Here is a 21,350-nt window from a genome sequence, read left to right as displayed (position 1 = left end):
GCAGGAGTAGGCCATTCGGCCCTTCGAGCCTGCACCGCCATTCAATATGATCATCCAACTCAGTATCCCGTACCTGCCTTCTCTCCATACCCTCGATCCCTTTAGCCACAAAGGCCACATCTAACTCCCTCTTAAATATAGCCAATGAACTGGCCTCAACTACCTTCTGTGGCAGAGAATTCCACAGATTCACCACTCTCTGTGTGAAAAAAAACGTTCTCATCTCGGCCCTAAAAGACTTCCCCCTTATCCTTAAACTGTGACCCAGTCCCTTTCCTCTTGTCAAGAGGTTGATTAAAAAAAATTGTTCTTCCTCTTCATTTGATTCAATGATGCTTTGTCACACGTACCCAGGTGCAATGACATTCATTGTTTTTGTATACAATCTGGTAAAATCATACAGCAGACTTGGCCTAGGCACTACACAGTCACCTGTTACTGCTGAAAGTATCTTGTTCGCCGTAAGTGGAACTGTTGTTGTTTGCGGATTTTGATCATCAGCCAGAGCTATGCGGGGGTTAAGACTGTTCTTTTTTTCCTGTAGCTCTTGTCTAATGTGGGCAGTGACTCTGATATTGACAGTCCCATCTCTCTGCGCCGATCCTCGCTGACCTCGTTTGGTGATGAAGAAGATGATGGATTTTTGGAGCTGCTTGATGAAGATGTTGAGGTAAAGACCATCAGTGGCTGGACCCGTACTTGTGTGCTAGTAATGTACTGTGAGCCTTTAGATATGCAGTTGGGTGCCTCAATATAAAGTAGCTAGGTTACAGGTATACAATCTAATGATGCGTCTTTGAATCCAGTTGTGTTGATTACATTTAGTTTTTGATTATCGGCTGAATATTCTTAACAAGTAATGAGCATCAAATTTTGCAACTGACTGGATCTGGTGCCTGCCATATTTGTTAATTTGCTTGACTGGTGAATTATGAGACTGGTGTTTGTCGTCAGCTCATGACCTTTCAGTCTTTCAAGAAAGCAAGACTTAAATGTACCCAGTTCCAATTTTGATCTGTTTTTGAAGCAAGCGTGATCTTGTCCCTTTTCTCTTGGCAGAATGAAACCGATGTGCCTTCCGGCATGGCGAGTTTGCTGAACGCCCCAATCGTGACCAGAGAAGAATTCCCACAGGCTGCGAGTCGGGTGAGTCTTGCAGAGCTGGTAACTCAAATGTTGTGATGCTTCGAAAGACGCGACTACTTTTGGGAGAAAATAAACTAATGCCGTTTTTGTTTCAAATACAAGGGCACGCCAAATAGACTGTCCCGTGATATCAACTTCAAGTCACCCGAGTCGGCCCTTGAAATAAGACCCATCCTGAAGCGACAGGATCGACCCAAAGACGAAGAGACGCCCGTGAAGAATAAGCGCAGGAGGAGCCTTGCTGGCACGACTGTGGGGGCTGCAGGTGAAGATAGAGCGGTAAGGAACCGATAACTGAGCTGTAGTGTGAATGGGCAATTTGAGTGCCTCTTGTTCAGTAGAAGTGAGGTATTTAAAGCTTGTATGCCTTTGTGGCTGGTGCAGTTGTTACTGTGAAGATCCAATTTGTGAATTGGTCATTTTGATCTTCATGAGTTCGAGACCCGAAGTCTTTGTCATTCAATCACCGCTGATCTATCTTTCCCTTTCTCCTGACACCCGTACCAATTAAGAATCGGTCGATCTGCACCGTATAACCTAATGACATGGCGTCCACAACCATCTGTGGCAATGAATTCCACAGATTCACCATCCTCTGGCTAAAGAAAAATAGTCGGATTTTCTCCATTACTTCTAATTCCAGCAAACATTTTTGGTGTCAGGGTGGCATAGTGGCTCAGCAGTACGTTGACTTGCTGCCCCATAGATCCTGGGTTCAGTCCTGATTGAGTGCTGTCTGCATGGAGCTTGTATGTTCTCCCTGTGACCACGTGGGTTTTCGCTGGGTGCTGCAGTTTCCTACCATATTCCAAAGTTGTGCATGTTTGTGATTTAATTGGCTTCTGTAAATTGCACCTGTGTTTACGGTAGGGCTAGTGTATGAGTGATCACTGGTCGTCACGGACTCGGTTGACTGAAGGGCCTGTTTCCACACTTTTTCTAAACAAAACAGCCCTTCAACTCACCAAGTCTGCAATGACCCTTGTGCACCTATTTACATGAACACCTCTTTGTTTTCATTCCTGTCAATGCCTATACCATGGAGGCAATTTACAGCAACTAACTAACCTACCAACCTGCACTACTTTGGGATGTGGGTGAAGACCAGAGTGCCCAGAGGAAGCCCCTGCATTCATGGTACTCTCCACACCATCAGGACCGCAAATTGGGATTGAGCTTGCATTGCTGAAATGGATGCAGCAGCTCTACTAGCTGTGCCACGCTGATGTCCCCACCTGAAGGATGTTACGTGGATCGTGCTTGGTCCAGCCTATCTCCAGATCTACATCTGCCCCATGGCTGCACCTGGAGTGATGAGAATTCTCTGGGTTTGCATGCAGAATCTGTGTTCTTTTTTCTTGCTGCTTCTTACTCATGAGTTGGTGACCATTTTCTCATTGCTATTACGGGATTAAACCTAGTTCATTCTTTAAATGTGAAATGGTCATTGTCAGGGTATTTGGGGAAAAGTACATTTGTCTGTTTAGAGCCAAATTGTTTTGTGATTTGGTTAGCTTGATCAGGTAAAAGGACACAAAGTGCTGGAGTAACTCAGTGGGTCAGGCAGCATCTCTAAACATCAGGCACCGACCTGAAATGTCATAGGTTCATGTCTTAGGAGCAGAATTATCCTGCAGCATTCTCCTGCCTTCCCCATGATCTTTGATGCCCTTCCAAATCAAGAATCCGTCAATCTTCGCATTAAAAATACACAATCTATCTACATTCTTCAGAGATGCTGCCTGACCTAAATTACTCCAGCATTTTGTCCTTTTTTTGGTATACTAGCATCTACATTTCCTTATTTCTACATCTTGATATAATGGTAACCTGGGCACTCTGTCAATTCCTAAGTTGACACTCTTATCTTTTCTAGAATCAGCGCACTCTATTGCGATCCAAGTCTTTCTGCGACACCAAAATTGAAAAAGTACTTGCAATTGATGACGGCAGACGCATGATTGGAGACTTCTCGAAGGTATCAAACTTGTTATTAATCTTCCTGTGTCCTGGTGTTTGAGTGCAGTAGGTAACGCCTGTGGTGCCTGTTGAATTGGGTGGCCTTCCCTGACTGTTGTTGCCGACCATGCTCAACGTACTTGCCTTGACTAAACTGACATAAGTCTTTCATCTGGTTCTGAGTATACTCTGAACTGATTTAATTTCGTCAATTTAGAGATACAGCATGGACACAGGCCCTTCGGCCCACCGTGTCCGCACCGACCAGCGATCGCCCTGTACGCTTGCACTATCCGTAGTGTGTAGGATAGTGTTGGTGTACGGGGTGATCACTGGCCAGCATGGACTCGGTGGGCCGAAGGTCCTGTTTCTGTGCTGTATCTCTAAAATCTTGAGATCCCTCGTTCTTCCAAGCTGTTGAGTATACCGTTCCCGCTTTACTAGAATGCTCCTCCATCCCAGGAGCCAGCCTGAATCTTAGTGCTTCTGGTATGGCAAATACATACTTTTGAGCAAGGAAGCTAAAACTCTAGGTGTGGTCTCACCAAGGCCTATACAATTGCAGCAGAACATCTTCTGCACTCAAATTACCATCCTAATTTGTTTCTCCTGCAAAGTCCCTTTGGTGACTTGTATAGATGTATTCAGTTCCTGGGAACATCAATCTGTCCCTTATACTTCCATTTTGTTCACCAGAGTACGGCTTTACGAATTAGTCTGGTCTATATGTGGCTAGTTCCCCTTTTTACAGTTAGTAATTTGTGGTTTACAAGTCATTCTGTTGCACTGAACCAACATGTATGCATGATTAGATTTGCTAATGCTATGTTAAATGTCAGTGAGCTTGTAGTGCAGCATTTGACATTTTGGACTGCCCTAAATGGTATGTTTTCTCAAGAATTTCAAACCACCAAATGTACTATTGCGATATCAATCTACTCAGCACCAAGCAGCATCTGTGAAGGCGGGAGGGAGACAAATGGTCAACATTTTGGGTTGAAAACCTGTATCGGGACTATTGCAGTTTTTGCTTTAGAAACTTTCAGGTTCAAATTTGCTTAAGCCTGCTGTGAATGGGGTAGTAGCATACAGTGTACATTACTGACTAGTGAAAGAATGTGAACAAAGGTAGTACCATTTCCTCATGCTTCAATGGTGCTAAGTAAATGCGCTGTGCTATTGCATTAGTTACGGATTGGTAGGCGCCCTTGAGTATTTTGGCCAAGTACACTAGTTGAGCTGCCGACTTCAGTGGACTTAAACTGATCAATGGTTTAAAGGAAATAAGCCCACTGACTCCCACAGCTATCTTGACTACACTTCTTCCCACCCTGTCTCCTGCAAAAAGTCTATCCCCTACTCCCAATTCCTCCGCCTACGCTGCATCTGCGCCCAGGATGAAGTGTTTCACACTCGGGTATCAGAGATATCCTCATTCTTTAGGAAACGGGGCTTCCCCTTTTCCATTATAGATGAGGCTCTCACAAGGGCCTCTTCTATATCCCGCAGCTCCGCTCTTGCTCCCCCTCTCCCCATTCGTAACAAGGATAGAGTCCCCCTTGTCCTCTCCTTCCACCCCATCAGCCAGCTTATACAACAAATCATCCTCCAACATTTCTGTCACCTCCAACGGGATCCCACTACTGGCCACACCTTCCCATCTCCTCCCCTTTCTGCTTGCCACAGACCATTCCCTCTGTAACTCCCTGGTCCACTCGTCCCTTCCTACCCAAACCACCCCTTCCCCAGGAACTTTCCCCTGCAACCGCACGAGATGCAACACCTGTCCCTTTACCTCCCCCCTCGACTCCATCCAAGGACCCAAACAGTCTTTCCAAGTGAGACAGAGGTTCACCTGCACCTCCTCCAACCTCATCTATTGTATCCGCTGTTCCAGATGTCAGCTTCTCTACATCGAGACCAAACGCAGGGTCGGTGATCGTTTCGCTCAACACCTTCGCTCAGTCCGCCTTAACCAACCTGATCTCCCGGTGGCTGAGCACGGCAACTCCCACTCCCAGTCTGAACTTTCTGTCATGGGCCTCCAGTGTCATAGTGAGACCCACCGCAAATTGGAGGAACAGCACCTCGTATTTCGCTTGGGCAGCTTGCAGCCCAGCGGTGTGAACATTGACTTCTCTAACTTTAGATTGTCCCTCACTTCCCCTCCCCTTTCCCAGTTCTCCCACTGTCTTCCTGTCTCCACCTATATCCTTTCTTTGGCCCGTCCCCCTGACATCAGTCTGAAGAAAGGTCTCGACCCGAAACGTCACCCATTCCTTCTCTCCAGAGATGCTGCCTGACCCGCTGAGTTACTCCAGCATTTTGTGATACCTTGGAATGGTTCAGAGGTGTTTTGTGGTCACGTGTGCACTGCACGGTGCAATTTTTGCATCGATCACACATGCACGAGTTGCCATGTTTTGGTGTCATTTGCAAAAAGTCCAAAGTCCACACGCTCTCTGTACTGGAGCGGCTCCTGAACCAGGCGAGACCCGTGCTGCTGCAGGGCCTCCTCCATCTGGCCATCGGGTCTCCTGGGTGGGTTCCCAACTCTACAGGACCCTTGGGTCCCGGGATGATTAAAATGTACCAGGATCATTTTAATTGGAGAGAAAGACACCAGGTGCTGCAATAACTTGGTGGGTCTGGCAGTATCTCTGGAGAATGTACAGAGTGTTTCGAGTCAGCACCTTTCAGACTGATTGTGAGGTGGGGGGAAATGAGAAAGTTAGATGAGAAGTGGGGACAGGACAAAGCCTGACAAGTGACTTAATTGGATAGCTGCACATTTTGAGCTAATCCAGAATTGAGTGTTTCATTGTTGTATGGCTCTGAAACAAAACTATGGAATTCTTTCTTGCAGCGGTGCAATTGGTTTGTAAAGATAGTATTCAGTGGATAATATAACAAACAAAAATACAATTAAAAAATAAACCCAAAATAGTGCAAAACAAACCCATGTCCCTAGTGCAACCCAGGCAGTTTAGTTGGAATATTCACAGGCATGTTCAGAATTTTGTGTCTAAATTTTAATTTTGGCTTGTTGTCTAGAATCGCCAATTGTTCTAATTTCAAAGACCAGTCTAGTTGTGGCATATGTTCAGCTTTTGTTGGATTGTGTAAATTGGCCACGCTGGTTTCAATTAACCACATTAGGGAATCGTTGGTTATTACTTTGTCTTGAGTACGAGTGGTGTTAAATAAATATTCAGCTATACGTCCTTGTATTTCCTGTGTAGCTGGATACCACTGTTACCTGACAAATCTCACACCACCTCTCTGTATTTGAAATCTATTGCTGTTGGTGAATGGGTCAGAATCCTGGACCTTGCTACACAAGGTACTGGGAGCACCTTCGCAACAACTGAAATCTCCGAAGCCAGCATCTTGAAGCTGGACAAGTGTCTTGCCTACGATGCTTGTTTCCTATAGATTTTGAGAAAGCAGTTTCTGCAAACATGTTATTTAAAAAACAAAACATTCTAGACTTTAGAGATACGGTGTGGAAACAGGCCCTTTGGCCCACTGTGTATTCGTCAACCAATGATCACCCCGTACACTAGCACTATCTTGCACACTGGGGCCAATTTACAATTTTACCAAAGCCAATTAACCTCCAAAACAGTCCACCTTTGGAGTGTGGGAGGAAACCAGAGCACCCGGTGAAAACCCACACTGTCACAGGGAGAATGTACATGCTCCATACAGACAGCACCCGTAATTGGGATCGAACCTGGACCTCAGGCCCTGTAAGGCAGAAGTCACCTGATTAGTGTGTTTTTTTTGGTATATCTAAATTTGGATGTGATGGATTATGCTATTTTGGATTCGGATAGATGGACAGGCGGCAGTTGTTTGGAGGCCCAATGTGTACCCACAATGGCTGTAATTGTGCATTGTACAGATCTGTTAATATAATGTATCCCTTTTCTCTATTTGTGGCTTTTTGTCTTTCCAGCCGTACATATTGCCCACAGTTGAAGGACGGCACCAAGAATTGCAATATATAATGCCAGAAATGGTAAGCTGGAATGGCCCCTCGTAACCTTCTCTGGAGAGTTTTCTCTTTCATTGTAACTACCACTTGCTGCTGGTTTAGGAATATGCTTTCCTGAGATTAAACAATCTCGTTTTTATTTCAAGTTTGTAAAGATAAAAGGAATGCAATACTTTCTCTGGGAGTCCTCTATTAAAATCTTTGGACCTGGCTTATGCTGTGAAGAAATATGCTTCAGAACATCTATATTTCTCCTTGTAGGAAGACCCCTTTCCAAGTGCTCTTGGCTCTTGTTCCATCGATGTCTCAGAACCTAGGCAGTCTGTAGTGGGGGTGGTGTGGTTGTTCGATATATGAATTCATTGCATCAGTGGTGAATACTGATGCTGAGCGATGAAGGTAATGTGAACATGGAACAGTAACAGGAATCACATAAAGCAGTAAAACAGGAACAGGCCCTTCAGTCCACAATGTCTATGCTGAATATGATGCCAAGGCCAACTCTTATCTCCCTGCAATTAAGCCATATCCCTCCATTCCTTGTTTATCCATGTGCTTCCTAAAGTCTCAAGACCGCTATCGTATCTGCCTCCACCACACGCCTGGCATTGTATTCCAGGCACTCGCCACCTTGTTTAGAAAAAAAATTGCCCCACTCATCTTTTAAACTTTGCTCCTCTCACCTTAAATCTATGCCCTCTCATCTTTGATATTTCCACCCTGTGAAAATTTTCTGACTGTCATATTTATGCCTCCCATAAATGTGTATACTTCTCTGGTTGCCCCTCAACCTATGGCGTTCCAGAGAGAAGAGTCCAAGACATCCAGCCTCTCAGTGTAGCTAAACCCCTAATCCAGGCATAGTTCTGTTCGATCTCTGCAAGCTTTTCAACCCCTTCACCTCCAGATTAGTTTCCCACTATCAGGGATAGTTTCTTCCCAGCTAGTATTGGGCAACAGAACCATTCTACTACCAACGAGAGGTCCTGACCTCCCACCTACCATATTGGAGACCCTTGGGCTATCTTTAATCGGACTTTATTGGACTTTATTATCGTGCAATACATTCCCTGTATCTGCACACTGTTATCGATTTAATTTTAATCATGTATAGTCTTTCTGCTGACTGGATAGAATGCAACAAAAACGCTTTTCACTGTACCTCAGTACACATGACAATTAAACTAAATTCAGTATCCTGCCTGCATTGTGCCAACCAGAACTTCAAAGCTCAGTTCATTGTCAATTGTACCAATTAAGGTACAATTTCACTGAAACTCAAATGACCAAACAGCCAAACTAAAAAAAAAAAGCAACAAGAAACACAACTACATAAAAGTTAACGTAAACATCCACCACAGCAGATTACTCACTGTGATGGAAGTCTAATCTTCCTCTTTATTCTCCCGCGGCCGGGGAGGTCAAAGCCCCTGCCGTCGGGGCGATCGAAGTCACTGCGGCTTAGAGCTCCCGAAGTCTCTCTAACCAGGGATCGGGAGCTCCTTGATGTTAATGTCCGCAGGCTCCCGCGGTTGGACTTCCAAAGTCTGTCTCCAGCAGAGGCTGCCAGCTCCTTAATGTTAGGCCACAGTGCGGACGGAGATATGATACGGGAAAAAAATCGTATCTCCGTCGAGGTAAGAGATTTAAAAAAGTTTCCTCCACCCCCCCCACATAAAACAAGTTAAAGAACACTAAAACATTCATTTAGTACATACTAAAAAGCAACAAAGGAAAGGAGGAGACAGATTGTTGGCAAGGCGGCCATTGCGGGCGCCACCGGTGGTATTACTACATGCATTACTCCAAATGTGGCCTAACCAAATTCCTGTAATCTTGTTCTTGCTGCCTTCAGGTGATTCAGTTGGTAACTGGAAAATTCGATGGATTTGTTGAGCGTTTCTTGCTGTGTGACTGCCGATACCCTTATGAATATGACGGGGGCCATATTAAAGTAAGTTCAACAATCATAGAGGCGGCATGGTGGTGCAGCGGTAGAGTTGTTTCTTTACTGGGCCAGGACTAGGGTTTGATCCTGACTAAGGGTACTGTCTGTATGGAGTTTGTACGTTCTCCCCGTGGTCTGCATGGGTTTTCTCCGGGTGCTCGCGTTTCCTCCCACACTCTGAAGACACACAGGCTTGTAGGTTAATTGGCTTCTATAAATTTTCCCAAGTGTGTAGGATAGTGTTAGTGTGCGGGGATCGCTGGTCGGTGCAGATGCAATGGGCCGAAAGGCCTGTTTCTGCACTCTTATCTCCAAACAAGCATTGACATTGCTGCAAGCTCCAACATCCGGACTCAGCAACGATTCATGACTGCACCTGTTTCTGTCTAACAAGCATTATCATGCAGTGCCATTTACAACAGATGCCTGCAAACTGATATCCAAATGGAATTCCTATCCTCTTTCCCACTGAACAAGGGACCAGTTCTAACTGCCCATCTGATTATTGGCTTCAAATCTGCCTTGATTTTCTGCTCTAAACCCTAGAAACAGAAACATCGAAAAATAGGTGCAGGAGTAAGCCATCTGGCCCTTGGAGCCAGCACCACCATTCAATATGATCATGGCTGATCATCTAAAATCAGTACCCTGTTCCTGCTTTTTCCCCCTATATCCCTTGAATCCTTTAGCCCTAAGAACTAAATCTAACTCTCTCTTGAAAACATCTCTATATATCAAGGTTTCAAGGTCAGTTTATTGTCACATATACCAATTGAGGTACAGTGGAATTTGAATTAGCATACAGCCATACTAAGTGAAAAGCATCAAGACACCCAACCACATAAAAGTCAACATAAACATCCATCATGGTAGATTCCCCACATTCCTCACAATGATGGAAGGCAATAAAGGTCAACCTTCTTCCTCTTTGTTCTCCCGCGGTCGGGGCAGTCAAACCATCCGCAGTCGTGGCGATCAAAGCCCCCGCAGCCGACGATCGAAGCCCCCGTCAGGCCGGTTGAAACTCTCTGCTGAATGGAGCTCCTGAGTCGGCCTCTTCTTACCAGAGACCGCGGGCTTCACGACATTAAAGTCCACAGGCCCCGAGGTTTGAGCTTCGATCCCCGGCAAAGGGATCACGCAAGTTCCGCAATGGTAAGTCCCGCAGGCTCCCCACGGCTGGAGCTCCGGGGATCTCCAGGAAAGGTCGCCAACTCCGCGATGTTAGGCCGCCGTGTGGACGGAGATACGATACGGGAAAAAATTGCGTCTCCGTCGAGGTAAGAGATTGAAAAAAAGTTTCCCCTGCCCACATAAAACAAACCAAGGAACACTAAAACATACTTTTTAACACATACTAAAAATAACAAAAAAGAAGAAAGGACAGACAGACTGCAGACGAGGCAGCCAGTTGGTGGTGCCACCCGGTGTATGGTCTCCCTAATGGCAACTTATGCAAGGAGTCTTTGAATTTAAACTTGGTTCAAACAGATTAATTGTCTTTTTTTTTTTAACATAAAGATGTTGGTCTTCAAACTTTAACAGATGGTCTATACTTGGGACTGTAATTGCATGTTTCTTTGCCTTGTTAGTATGGTTCATGAATCTATAATGATCCCTTGGATGTGCACTCTGCCATTTAATATTCACCAAATATGTTGAATTGTTGGCCAGCCCTGCTTGGAAAGGAACAGCACAGGAACAAGCCCTTTGACCCACAATATCTGTGCCGATCATGCTTCCAAGGTTAAACTAGTCTCTGCACCAGATCTATATCCCTTCATTCCATAAATATCCTAGCACTTAAACAAACCCCTCAACCCAATTCTTCCATGCTGACCAAGATGTGGAGAAATTTCTTTAGTCAGGGAGTGGAATTCATTGCCACAGAAGGCTGTGGAGGCCATGTCGATGGATATTTTAAGGTGGAGATTGGTAGGTTCTTAATTAGTAAGGGTGTCGAGGGTTATGAGGAGAAAGCAGGAGATTTGGGTTGAGAGAAAGATAGATCAGCCATGATTCATTAGCCATCATCAGTCTGAAGAAGGGTCTCGACCCGAAACGTCACCCATTCCTTCTCCCCTGAGATGCTGCCTGACCTGCTGAGTTACTCCAGCATTTTGTGAATAAATACCTTCGATTTGTACCAACATCTGCAGTTATTTTCTTACACTACTCTGATCAGCCATGATTGAATGGCGGAGTAGACTCGATGGGCGCATGGCTTAATTCTGTTCCTACAACATATGAACATATGAAGATGTGCCATCTAAGCTAATCCCATTTGTCTGTTTTTGGTCCATATCCTTCTAAATCGTTCCCACCAATGTACCTGTCCAAATGGCTCTTAATTGTTACAGCACCTGCCTCAACTACCTCCTCTGGCAGCTCTTTCTATATACAAACCATTCTCTGGAAAACATTGCCCCTCGGGTTCCTATTACATCTTTCCCCTCATCTTAAGCCAATGCCTTCTAGTTCTTCATACCGTTCCCCAGGAAAAAGACTCTGCATTCACCCTATCTATTCCCCTTATGATTTTATACGCCTCTATAAGATCACACCTTTTAAAACTTCACTGTGCCCTTTAGTGCTTCATGCCATTCTTCCTCTAGCAGGGTGACCAAAACTGACTGAATGATACGTTATTGTCACATGTGTCAAGTCGCATTCTTTGCTTTTGCATACCCAAGGTATGGAACTGTTGCCTGCGGGTTTCCTGCAAGTATTGTTCCATTACTGATATTGTAAATATCATAGATCATTGGGTACTGGGAATAGTTACGTTCTTGTTTAGAGATGCAGTGTGAAAACAGGCCCTTTGCCCCACCTAGTCTGTGCTGACCAGCGATTCCTGCACACTAACACTACCCCACACACTAGTGACAATATACAATTTTACCAAGCCGATTAGCCTACAAACCTGTTCGTCTTTGAAGTCTGGGAGGAAACTGAAGATCCCGGGGAAAACCTATGTGGTCACGGGGAGAACATACAAATTCTGTGCAGTGCAGGCAGCACCCATAGTCGAGATCAAACCTGGATCTCTAGCTCTAAGGCAGCAACTCCACCGCTGCACCACCATGCCGCCCTTCAAAGAACTGCAGAAGTTCCACACGGTATCTTGCCGCATCTCGAACATCTGGGGTTGAGGAATACAGGATGCCTGCTTGCTGCGGCTAGAAATGGTGGTATAGGGGTGGAGCTACTGCCTTACAACGCTAGAGACCTGGGTTCGATCCTGACTACGGGTGCTATGTGTAAGGAGTTTGTACGTTCTCCGCGTGATTTGCATGGGTTTTCTCCAAGATCACCGGTTTTCCCCCACACCAAAGACTTGTATCTTTGTAGATTAATTGGCTTGGTACAATGTAAAATAATCCCCCTAGTGTGTGTAGGTTTGTGTGTGGGGGATTGCTGGTCGGTGTGGTCTCGTGGGTCGATGGTGCCTGTATCTCTAAAACGAAACAATCCCTTGGCGGTTGAAACTTTGAATTTTTTTTCTTGGCCTTTCTTAAGGGTGCCCTTAATTTACACATGGAGAATGAAATAGAGGAACTTCTGAAGAAACCTATTGTTCCAGTAGATGAGGCGAAACGAGTGATTGTTATTTTCCACTGCGAGTTCTCGTCTGAGCGGGGCCCAAGAATGTAAGTCGTGGCTTTACCTGAGGAACTTGTGGTAGCAAAATAAATTGGCTATTTGATGTACCCTAACTTTGGATGTTAAAAGATAGACAAACAGCATTCATTTCCCAAAACCTTTATGTAATTATGGATTTATTTTTCCCCATTTGTGATTTTCTTTTGAGCCCTTAAAGTTGTAAGAGGCAGCCTGGGACATAAATTAATGATGAACTGAATTTAAACTTTGCTGGTTTTGGGTTCCTATCGGCTTTTGGTCTTGGTTTTCATTTGCAATGTCAGAAAGCAGTAAACATTTGCATGTTGCAACGTTGCAGAAAATGGTTCTGAAGCTGGTTGACTCAACTTGTGGGAGGTGAGAATATACATTTGTGGGTTCTGCTAAAAGCACTGTTTTGGCAAGTTATAGTGTTACTGCAGGGTGGTGGGTTTGAGTAAAGGACTAAAGTGCACTTTAATATTTGGAGAATGTTCTGGTTTTTGCTTGTTGATCGAATCTCAGGAGCCATGAAAAAGCACTTACAACCTTTTTTTTGTCATGGGCAACTTCTGGTGTAGTAAGTGTCAGCAATACTGTTTGACGCCCAGGTATATGGGCCTTCTGCTTCCAGGATGGAGCCTAACTGAGGTGACTATTTGCATGCGAGCCACAGAAGCTGATCTGCAATCGCTCCACACTCTTAAATCTATTCCTACAGCAACATTTATTCCCTTATGTATCTATACACTGTAAATGACTCGATTGTAATCATGTATTGTCTTTCTGCTTGATAGCATTCAACAAAAAGCTTATCTCGGTACATGTGACAATGAACTAAACTGAACTTGAGCAACGGTTGATGTCACTGTTGACAGAGCTTGACAGGATTGAGAAAGGGAAGCTTTCTGCCTGAACTATATAGAGACACAGAGCTTGGCCATATGGAATTAAAATTTCTTAATGGGGTGTAGAAATATTTGGAGCTGCTCATTTCCAGAGTGGTGCACCAGGTAGAGCTGCTGCCTCACCGAGCCGGAGACCCAGGTTCGATCCTGACCTCGGGTGCTGTCTGGAGTTTGCACATTCTCCCTGTGACCGGTTTCCTCCGGGTGCTCCGGTTTCCCCCCAAGTCCTACAGGTGTGTTGGTTAATTGTCCTCTGTAAATCGCCACGTATGTGCAGGGAGTGAATGAGAAAGTGGGATAACGTGGAACATTAGGGCCCCATATCTGAGGAAGGATGTGCTGGCATGGGAGAGGGTCCAGAGGAGGTTTACTTGAATGATCCCGGGAATGAGTGGGTTAACATAGGATGAGCATTTAAAGGCACAGGGCCTCTACTCGCTGGAGTATAGAAGGATAAGGGAGTACCTCATTGAAACTTAGCGAATATGAGAGTTCTGGATAGAGTGGATGTGGAAAGGATGCTTCTACCAGTGGGAGAGCCTGGGACACGGGGTCATAGTCTCAGATTTAAAGGACGTTCCTTGAGGGAGATGAGGAGGAATTTCTTTAGTCAGAGGATGGTGAATCTGGAATTGTTTGCCACAGAAGGCTGTGGAGGCTAAGTCAATGGATATTTTTAATGCAAAGATAGATTCTTGGTTAGTCCGGGTGTCAAGGGTTATGGAGAGAAGGCAGGAGAATGGGGTTAAGTCAAGTCAAGTCAATTTTATTTGTATAGCACATTTAAAAACAACCCTCGTTGACCAAAGTTCTGCACATCTGATTAGGAAAAAAAAAAGAAACATACAGTGGCAGGCAGCCAAACACAACGGCGCGGCCATCGGGAAAGATAGATCAGCCATGATTGAATGGCAAAGTAGACTTGATCAGCCAAATGGCCTAATTCTGCTTCTATCACTTATTAACTTATGAAGAACTCAATGGGAACAGGTGGTTGTAGTGGGGCCGAAGAGCCTGTTTCAATCAGTTAATTTTCATCTATATTGAGGGGAAGATTAAAGCAATTAGGATGTGATATTAACCAAGTCTGCTTTTATAGGTGCCGTTTTCTCAGAGAAAAAGACCGTGAGATAAATGGTACAGACTACCCAAAACTGCACTACCCAGAGCTCTATGTCCTGAAAGGGGGCTACAAGGAATTCTTTCCAAAATTTAAAGTAAGAATCATGATTTTTGTTTGTTAAGCACTTCTACAAAAAAATAAAGAGCGTTGCTTCAATAGAAATTAACTTTATAGACCATGTTTTCCAAGTATGGAGGATTATCGGAGCTACCTTCCAAAAGCTAAGGCAACTGGCAGTGTTTTGCATTTAAGATAGGTGTTTTTGGTTGGTTCTGCATCTATGGAAAGTAATCCTAGATAATCAGCAGCACAATGACACGGGTGGTAGAGCTACTCCCTCACAGCGCCAGAGATCCGGGTTCAATCCTGACATTGGGTGCTGTCGAGTTTGTGCTTTCTCCGTGTGACCATGTGGGTACTTGGGTTTTCTCCCACATCCCAATAGCGTCTGGGTTTGTAGGTTAATTCATCTTTGTTAAATTGTCCCTAATGTGTAGCGATAACAAAACTTGTCCCGTTTGGCTCGTATCCATCCAAACTTTTCCTATCTACGCACATGTCCAAATGCCCTTTTAAATCTGGTTATTGATCTTTTCTAAACTACCTCCTCTGGCAGCTTGTTCTATGTACTCGCCACTCTCTCAAAGTTGCCCCTTGGATTCCTATTAAATCTTTCCCCCCTTCACCCTAAACCTATATCTGCTTCTTGATTCCCCTACTCTGGGTAAAATACTCGTTTTCATCTGCCTTCATGATTTTGTACACCACTATAAGATCACTCCTCGTCCTCCTGTGCTCCAACGAATAAAGTCCTAGTCTGCCTAACCTCTCCCTACAGCTCAGGCCCTCAAGTCCTGGCAATCTCTGTGTACATCTTCTCTGCACTCTTTCCATCTCAATGACATCATTCCTCTAGCTGGGTGACCAAAACTCAACCCAACTCCAAATACAACCTCACCAATGTCTTGTACACTGTAACATAACATCCCAACTTCTATACCGAATACCCTAACTGATGAGGGCCATTGTACTGAAAGCCGTCATGATCACCTTATCATATCATATCATATCATATATATACAGCCGGAAACAGGCCTTTTCGGCCCACCAAGTCCGTGCCGCCCAGCGATCCCCGTACATTAACACTATCCTACACCCACTAGGGACAATATTTACATTTACCCAGCCAATTAACCTACATACCTGTACGTCTTTGGAGTGTGGGAGGAAACCGAAGATCTCGGAGAAAACCCACGCAGGTCACGGGGAGAACGTACAAACTCCTTACAGTGCAGCACCCGTAGTCAGGATCGAACCTGAGTCTCCGGCGCTGCATTCGCTGTAAAGCAGCAACTCTACCGCTGCGCTACCGTGCCGCCCTATCTATCTATCTGTGATGTCACTATCAGGAAACTATTTCCATACACTCTGAGATCCCTCTATTCTACATCTCCAGGGCACAACCATTCACTGAAGGTTATGCCCTGGTTTCACTTCACAGAATGACCCACTTCGCAGTTATCCTCATTAAACTCCAATGTACAACCTGTTGTTGTACTTCCTCCTTGCTCCAATTTGGAAGAAGGTACAGAAGCTTAAAAGCGTGCGCCATCAACTCTAGGAACAGCTGCCTCCTGTCTGTTGTTAGGCTTCTGAATGGTCTTTCCCTAAGCTGGAGGTCCTGTCCAATTTGCCCCTCTCCCTTTACGGACATTGGGCTTTGTCCATGGAACTGTTGCGCTAAAATGCTGAGAACGGGTGTCAGAGGTTATGGGGAGGAGGCTGGAGAATTGGGTTATGAGGGCGAGATAGATCAGCCATGATTGAAAGGCACAGCACCCCCTCCTTTCCCTCGCCCTCCAGGCACGGGGCATGCCGGGATGGGCGTCAGTCCTCCCGCTGGTCCTCCGGGAGGGGGAACACATTTATTAAAGTTTATAAGGTAAATTGTTTTTAAAAAGTAACTAAAGTGGGTTTATTCACACCACGGGAATGGTGAGAAGGGTGAGCCTAAAATTGTGGCGCTATCGTGTACCGTTTTGGCTGTGTAGGGCATGGTGAACACAAACACAAACAAACGGAGTGTTTTAGTGGAATACAGATAAATATTCTGCACTCTGTATTCCTCTTTGCTCTACCTATTGTACACGAGTTTGACTTGTTTGTAGATATGTATAGTAATCTGATCTGTTTGGAAAGCATGCAAAACAAAGCTTTTCACTGTATCCTCGGTGCATGTGACAATGATAAATCTAAACACCAATATTTATCTTTGTATTTTAGTTGCATTGCGAGCCTCAGGGTTATCGTCCAATGAATCATGAAGAATTCAAAGATGACCTTCGGAAATTCCGTTTAAAAAGCAGGACGTGGGCTGGGGAACGAAGCAAAAGGGACATGTACAGCCGGCTTAAGAAGTTGTGAAGACCGTCTTATGATAGACGAGGTTTCTTCATTTTGAACTTGCAGGCTAGTCTGTTCTATGCGTCACGCCTGAGCTTTGGTCAGCAGTGGAGACTGCTGTTAATTGGGACGTGCCACCAAGTTTCTTCAATGGTGTCGCATTACACCTTCTGCACACGGAGTTAGTGACGTGGGCAGGGACCACAGTATTACAAACGAGTCCTGTGCGGTATGAAAGTTTGTTATCTTAACAATAGCATGTTGGCATAAAACTGGCAATTAATGGAAAGTGTGCAAATTTGCCTGAAGAATAGGTTGCCATAATGAGTTTCCAGTTGTCTGTTTTATACCCAGCATGCTCCTGTGACTTGGGCATGTTAGTCCTGTCACCAGATAATTGGTTAATGGTGCTGTTGCAGACCTGTGGGCTAATTACATGAATAATGATGGAAAAATGGGGGAAAGAAGTGGTCTTTGGCACCCATTGTGATCTTTGATCATGTAAATCTGCTCATTGAAGCTGCTGCAACAAATTTGGACCTGTAAGCTTTCTAATTTTTTTTAAAGATTTCAGCATCACTGCTAATTTGCAAATCCATATTCCTTAATTGTGCATAACAACTTTTTATTTGTGACTAGGTTGAAGTAATCAGGCTGATCTTGGAGCTCCTGGTCGATTTGTGACCATCGCACTGACCCATTCTATATTTTTCCAAGTGACTCCTCTTTAATTTGTGTTCCGCGCGCGAGATGACTTTTCTGATCTGCCAAATTGTTTTTAAAATTGCTCTTTAATTGTCATTTTTAACAGCACTTAAAATTTAGTTTAATCCTCTGACATTCCAAACTTAAACTTGAAAATATGTTGATACTCTTAATCTTCCAAACACCTGTTGCAGAAATATCCAGTTTTTTTTATTTAGTCAAAAAGTGTAATAGAATAATTTCTATCGAGGCCACATTTGATACTTGGCAATTCTTTGAAAATTTTATTTTGGTTTAATCAGGTGAATGAGGTTAATGTATGCTGAGGTTTTGTATACCCAATTCCTGGCTTTAACACAGGGTGTGCTAAACAGGTACATGGCAAGTTTTTGGTTAATCCTTGCTGTTTTAGTGCCAGGGTAACCCATGGAACTATTTTAGGATTTTGTTCCTGGATGATTCAAAATCATATTTGCTAAATTTCCATCATTTTCGTACTTTTTGATATTTTAAATGTTTTCGTATACCATGGTGATGAAAAATCAGTGATAAATAGAAGATTAACTTGGAGTGGAAAGAAACCGAGCGATTTGGCTTAATTCAATGTTTTTAACACCAGGAGAATGGTCTGATTGGACTGCCTGTCTCCAGCCATTCTGTTATGGTTTCTGACAACAAGTCTTTAATGCAATGTGTTTTTTAAACATTTCCCTTACTAAATGATAAAGGATCTGGAACACTGATTGCTGCACCCTTTATATAGGAACCCATCTCATTCCTGTGAGATCCTGTAAAACCCATGCTGCTGTTAGGCCTAACGTGCGGGGATGGCTGGTCGGCGCGGACTCGGTGGGCCGAAGGGCCTGTTTCCGCGCTGTATCTCTAAACTAAACTAGCAGGCCTGTATGTTGCGGTGGAGTGCTTGCTTGCCCCTGGCACAGAGGCCTGGTATTTATCAGCAGTAGCAGTTTAAATTTAGCCATTACATACAGTCTAACAGTTGAGTTAATTGTTGACCTTCCACTGCTTTTCAGTTCTGTGCAACACTCTATTTGGATTTGACCCAATGGGGACATCTTACTATTTAGACATTTAAGCACATTTAGTTGTTCATCTACAGACCAGCTTATTCTACCCATAATGTACATTAAGTCCAGTACTTTAACCAGTTACCACAAACTATGCCTCAAAGTATGATTATATTACACCATGTTAAGTTGTCGATTATTTTTATACTGCCTAAGTGATCTTTGTAATCCAAAAGCTTGTGAAAACATTTTTTGTACATTGGTCATTACTGCCTTTGAAGTTGAGAGCAATGCAAATTGTGTGGATCATGGGGTGGGAGTTGGTGTGGTTTGATACTTGTTTTGCATGTGGCTGTAATAAGTGGTTTAATTGTATACTGTGCAAAGATGTACCAACTTTAGCCAAGCTGCCCAAGTGCAGAGGAATAAATGGCTACAGATAAGGAAAAAAAAACTTTCTTGCCCATCAATGACTTAACAGCAAGGAATTTTGAGTATTCGTTGGGTCAGGCAGAATCTATGGAGGGAATAGATGGGGTTGGGACCCTTGTTCATACTTGACTGGAGGGTCCCGACCCGAAACGGTGCCTGTCCAATGATTTACTGGTGCAATTTTTGTACAAATGTTACTTTGGATTAGACCATTCGACCAATGTTAAGGTTTTTCTCTTTGTAACAATTCGAAGCATCCTGCTTCAAAGATTGAACGCTGAGATGTTCCTAATTAAACCCTTTCCCTGGTCCCCAAAAGTCACCTGGAAGGTGGTTATGACCCAAAATTTCTACATTCGCGCTGCCTCCAACTAATGAGGAAATTTAAGCAGCGTGTCTAAACTGTTTTCATCCATTGCTGCGGTGCTTCCAACATTCTGCAAGGATGTCCCCTGGTTCCCGATGTTGGGGGAGCCGAGAACCAGGGTCACAGTTTAAGAAAACTAAGGGGTAGGCCATTTAGGACTGAGATGAGGAAACACTTTCATCCAGAGAGTTGTGAATCTGTGGAAATCTCTGCCGCAGAAGGCAGTGGAGGCCAATTCACTGAATATATTCAAGAAAGAGTTAAATATAGCTCTTGGGGCTAATGGAGTCAAGATACGGGGAGAAAGCTGGAACAGGGTACTGATTTTGGTTGATCATCCATGATCATATTGAATGGAAGTGCTGGCTGAAAGGGCCGAATAGCCTACTCCTGCATCTATTTTCTATGTTTCTAAGTCTTTCCCCGTCACTTTAAAGTTGTGTCCACTGGTTCTTGATTTCCGTACTCTGGGCAAGAGTACGCCAACCTGATCTATTCCTCATGATTTTGTACACCTATAAGACCACCCCTCACCCTGCGCTCCAAGTGTCCTAGCCTGCTTAATCCTTCCCTGTAGCTTGGGCCCCTCGAGTCCTGGCAACATCCTTGTAAATTTTCTTTGCATTCTTTCCAGCTTGACAGCATCTTTCCTATAACATGATACCCAGAACTGAACACAATACTCTAAATGCGGCCTCGCCAACGTCTTGTACAACTGCAACGTGGCCTCCCAAGTTCTAAACTCAATACTCTAATGAAGGCTAACATATCAAAAGCCTTTTTGACCACCCAATCTACCTGTGGTGTCACTTTCAACAAACTAGGTACCTGCACTCCTAGATCCCTCTGCTCTTCAACAATCCCCGGAACACTCCAATTCACTGTGGAGGAATTCGGCGGGGGGGGGGGGGAGTGGGAAAGAGTGTCGTATTTGCTCCCCATGTAATTTTGTATACATCCATAAGGTTACCAGATTGATTCTTGGGATGGGAGGACTTTCATATGAAGAAAGACTGGATAGACTCGGTTTGTACTCGCTGGAATTTAGAAGATTGAGGGGGGATCTTATAGAAACTTACAAAATTCTTAAGGGGTTGGACAGGCTAGATGCAGGAAGATTGTTCCCGATGTTGGGGAAGTCCAGAACAAGGGGTCACAGATTAAGGATAAGGGGGGAGTCTTTTAGGACCGTGAAGAGAAAGTTTTTTTTCACACAGAGTGGTGATTCTGTGGAATTCTCTGCCACAGAAGGTAGTTGAGGCCAGTTCATTGGCCATATTTAAGAGGGAGTTAGATGTGGCCCTTGTGGCTAAAGGGATCAGGGGGTATGGAGAGAAGGCAGGTACGGGATACTGAGTTGGATGATCAGCCATGATCATATTGAATGGCGGTGCAGGCTCGAAGGGCCGAATGGCCTACTCCTGCACCCATTTTCTATGTTTCTACCCCTCGGGCTCTTATGCTCTGTGGAATAAAGTCCTAAACTGTCCAACCCTTCCCTATAACGCTGGCCTTAAATATTCTCAATTTTCTCTGCAAACAGGATCGGCAAAACCTTACACGATACTCCCAAGTGCAGCCTCACCATCTTGTACAATTGTAACATAACATCCCAACTCTTGTATTCAGTTCCCCGTATCGAGTGTACCAAATGCTGTCTTTGTCATCTTGTGATGCCTGTTTGGGAGAGTTATCTACTCCTAGGTCACT

At 44.3% G+C, this 21,350-nt stretch overlaps 1 protein-coding gene across 1 annotated transcript in view; it reads left to right on the top strand.

Annotated features, from left to right (window-relative positions):
* Positions 1–19,283, top strand: part of cdc25b (cell division cycle 25B) — a 41,051-nt gene extending 21,768 nt beyond the window's left edge. Inside the window, exons 8-16 of the mRNA XM_078406909.1 lie at positions 545–670; positions 1,060–1,146; positions 1,249–1,425; positions 3,023–3,124; positions 7,067–7,129; positions 8,961–9,059; positions 12,573–12,703; positions 14,682–14,799; positions 16,989–19,283. Of these exons, the coding sequence (XP_078263035.1) occupies positions 545–670; positions 1,060–1,146; positions 1,249–1,425; positions 3,023–3,124; positions 7,067–7,129; positions 8,961–9,059; positions 12,573–12,703; positions 14,682–14,799; positions 16,989–17,129 (1,044 nt within the window). The 3' untranslated portion in view covers positions 17,130–19,283. The remainder of the gene's footprint in view (positions 1–544; positions 671–1,059; positions 1,147–1,248; positions 1,426–3,022; positions 3,125–7,066; positions 7,130–8,960; positions 9,060–12,572; positions 12,704–14,681; positions 14,800–16,988) is intronic.
* The last annotated feature ends 2,067 nt before the right edge of the window (positions 19,284–21,350 follow it).

This window comes from Rhinoraja longicauda, chromosome 1, assembly GCF_053455715.1.
Source record: "Rhinoraja longicauda isolate Sanriku21f chromosome 1, sRhiLon1.1, whole genome shotgun sequence".
NCBI lineage: Eukaryota > Metazoa > Chordata > Chondrichthyes > Rajiformes > Arhynchobatidae > Rhinoraja > Rhinoraja longicauda.
Note: the sequence above shows the minus strand (reverse complement) of the source record. Positions and strands in the feature narration are given on the sequence as shown.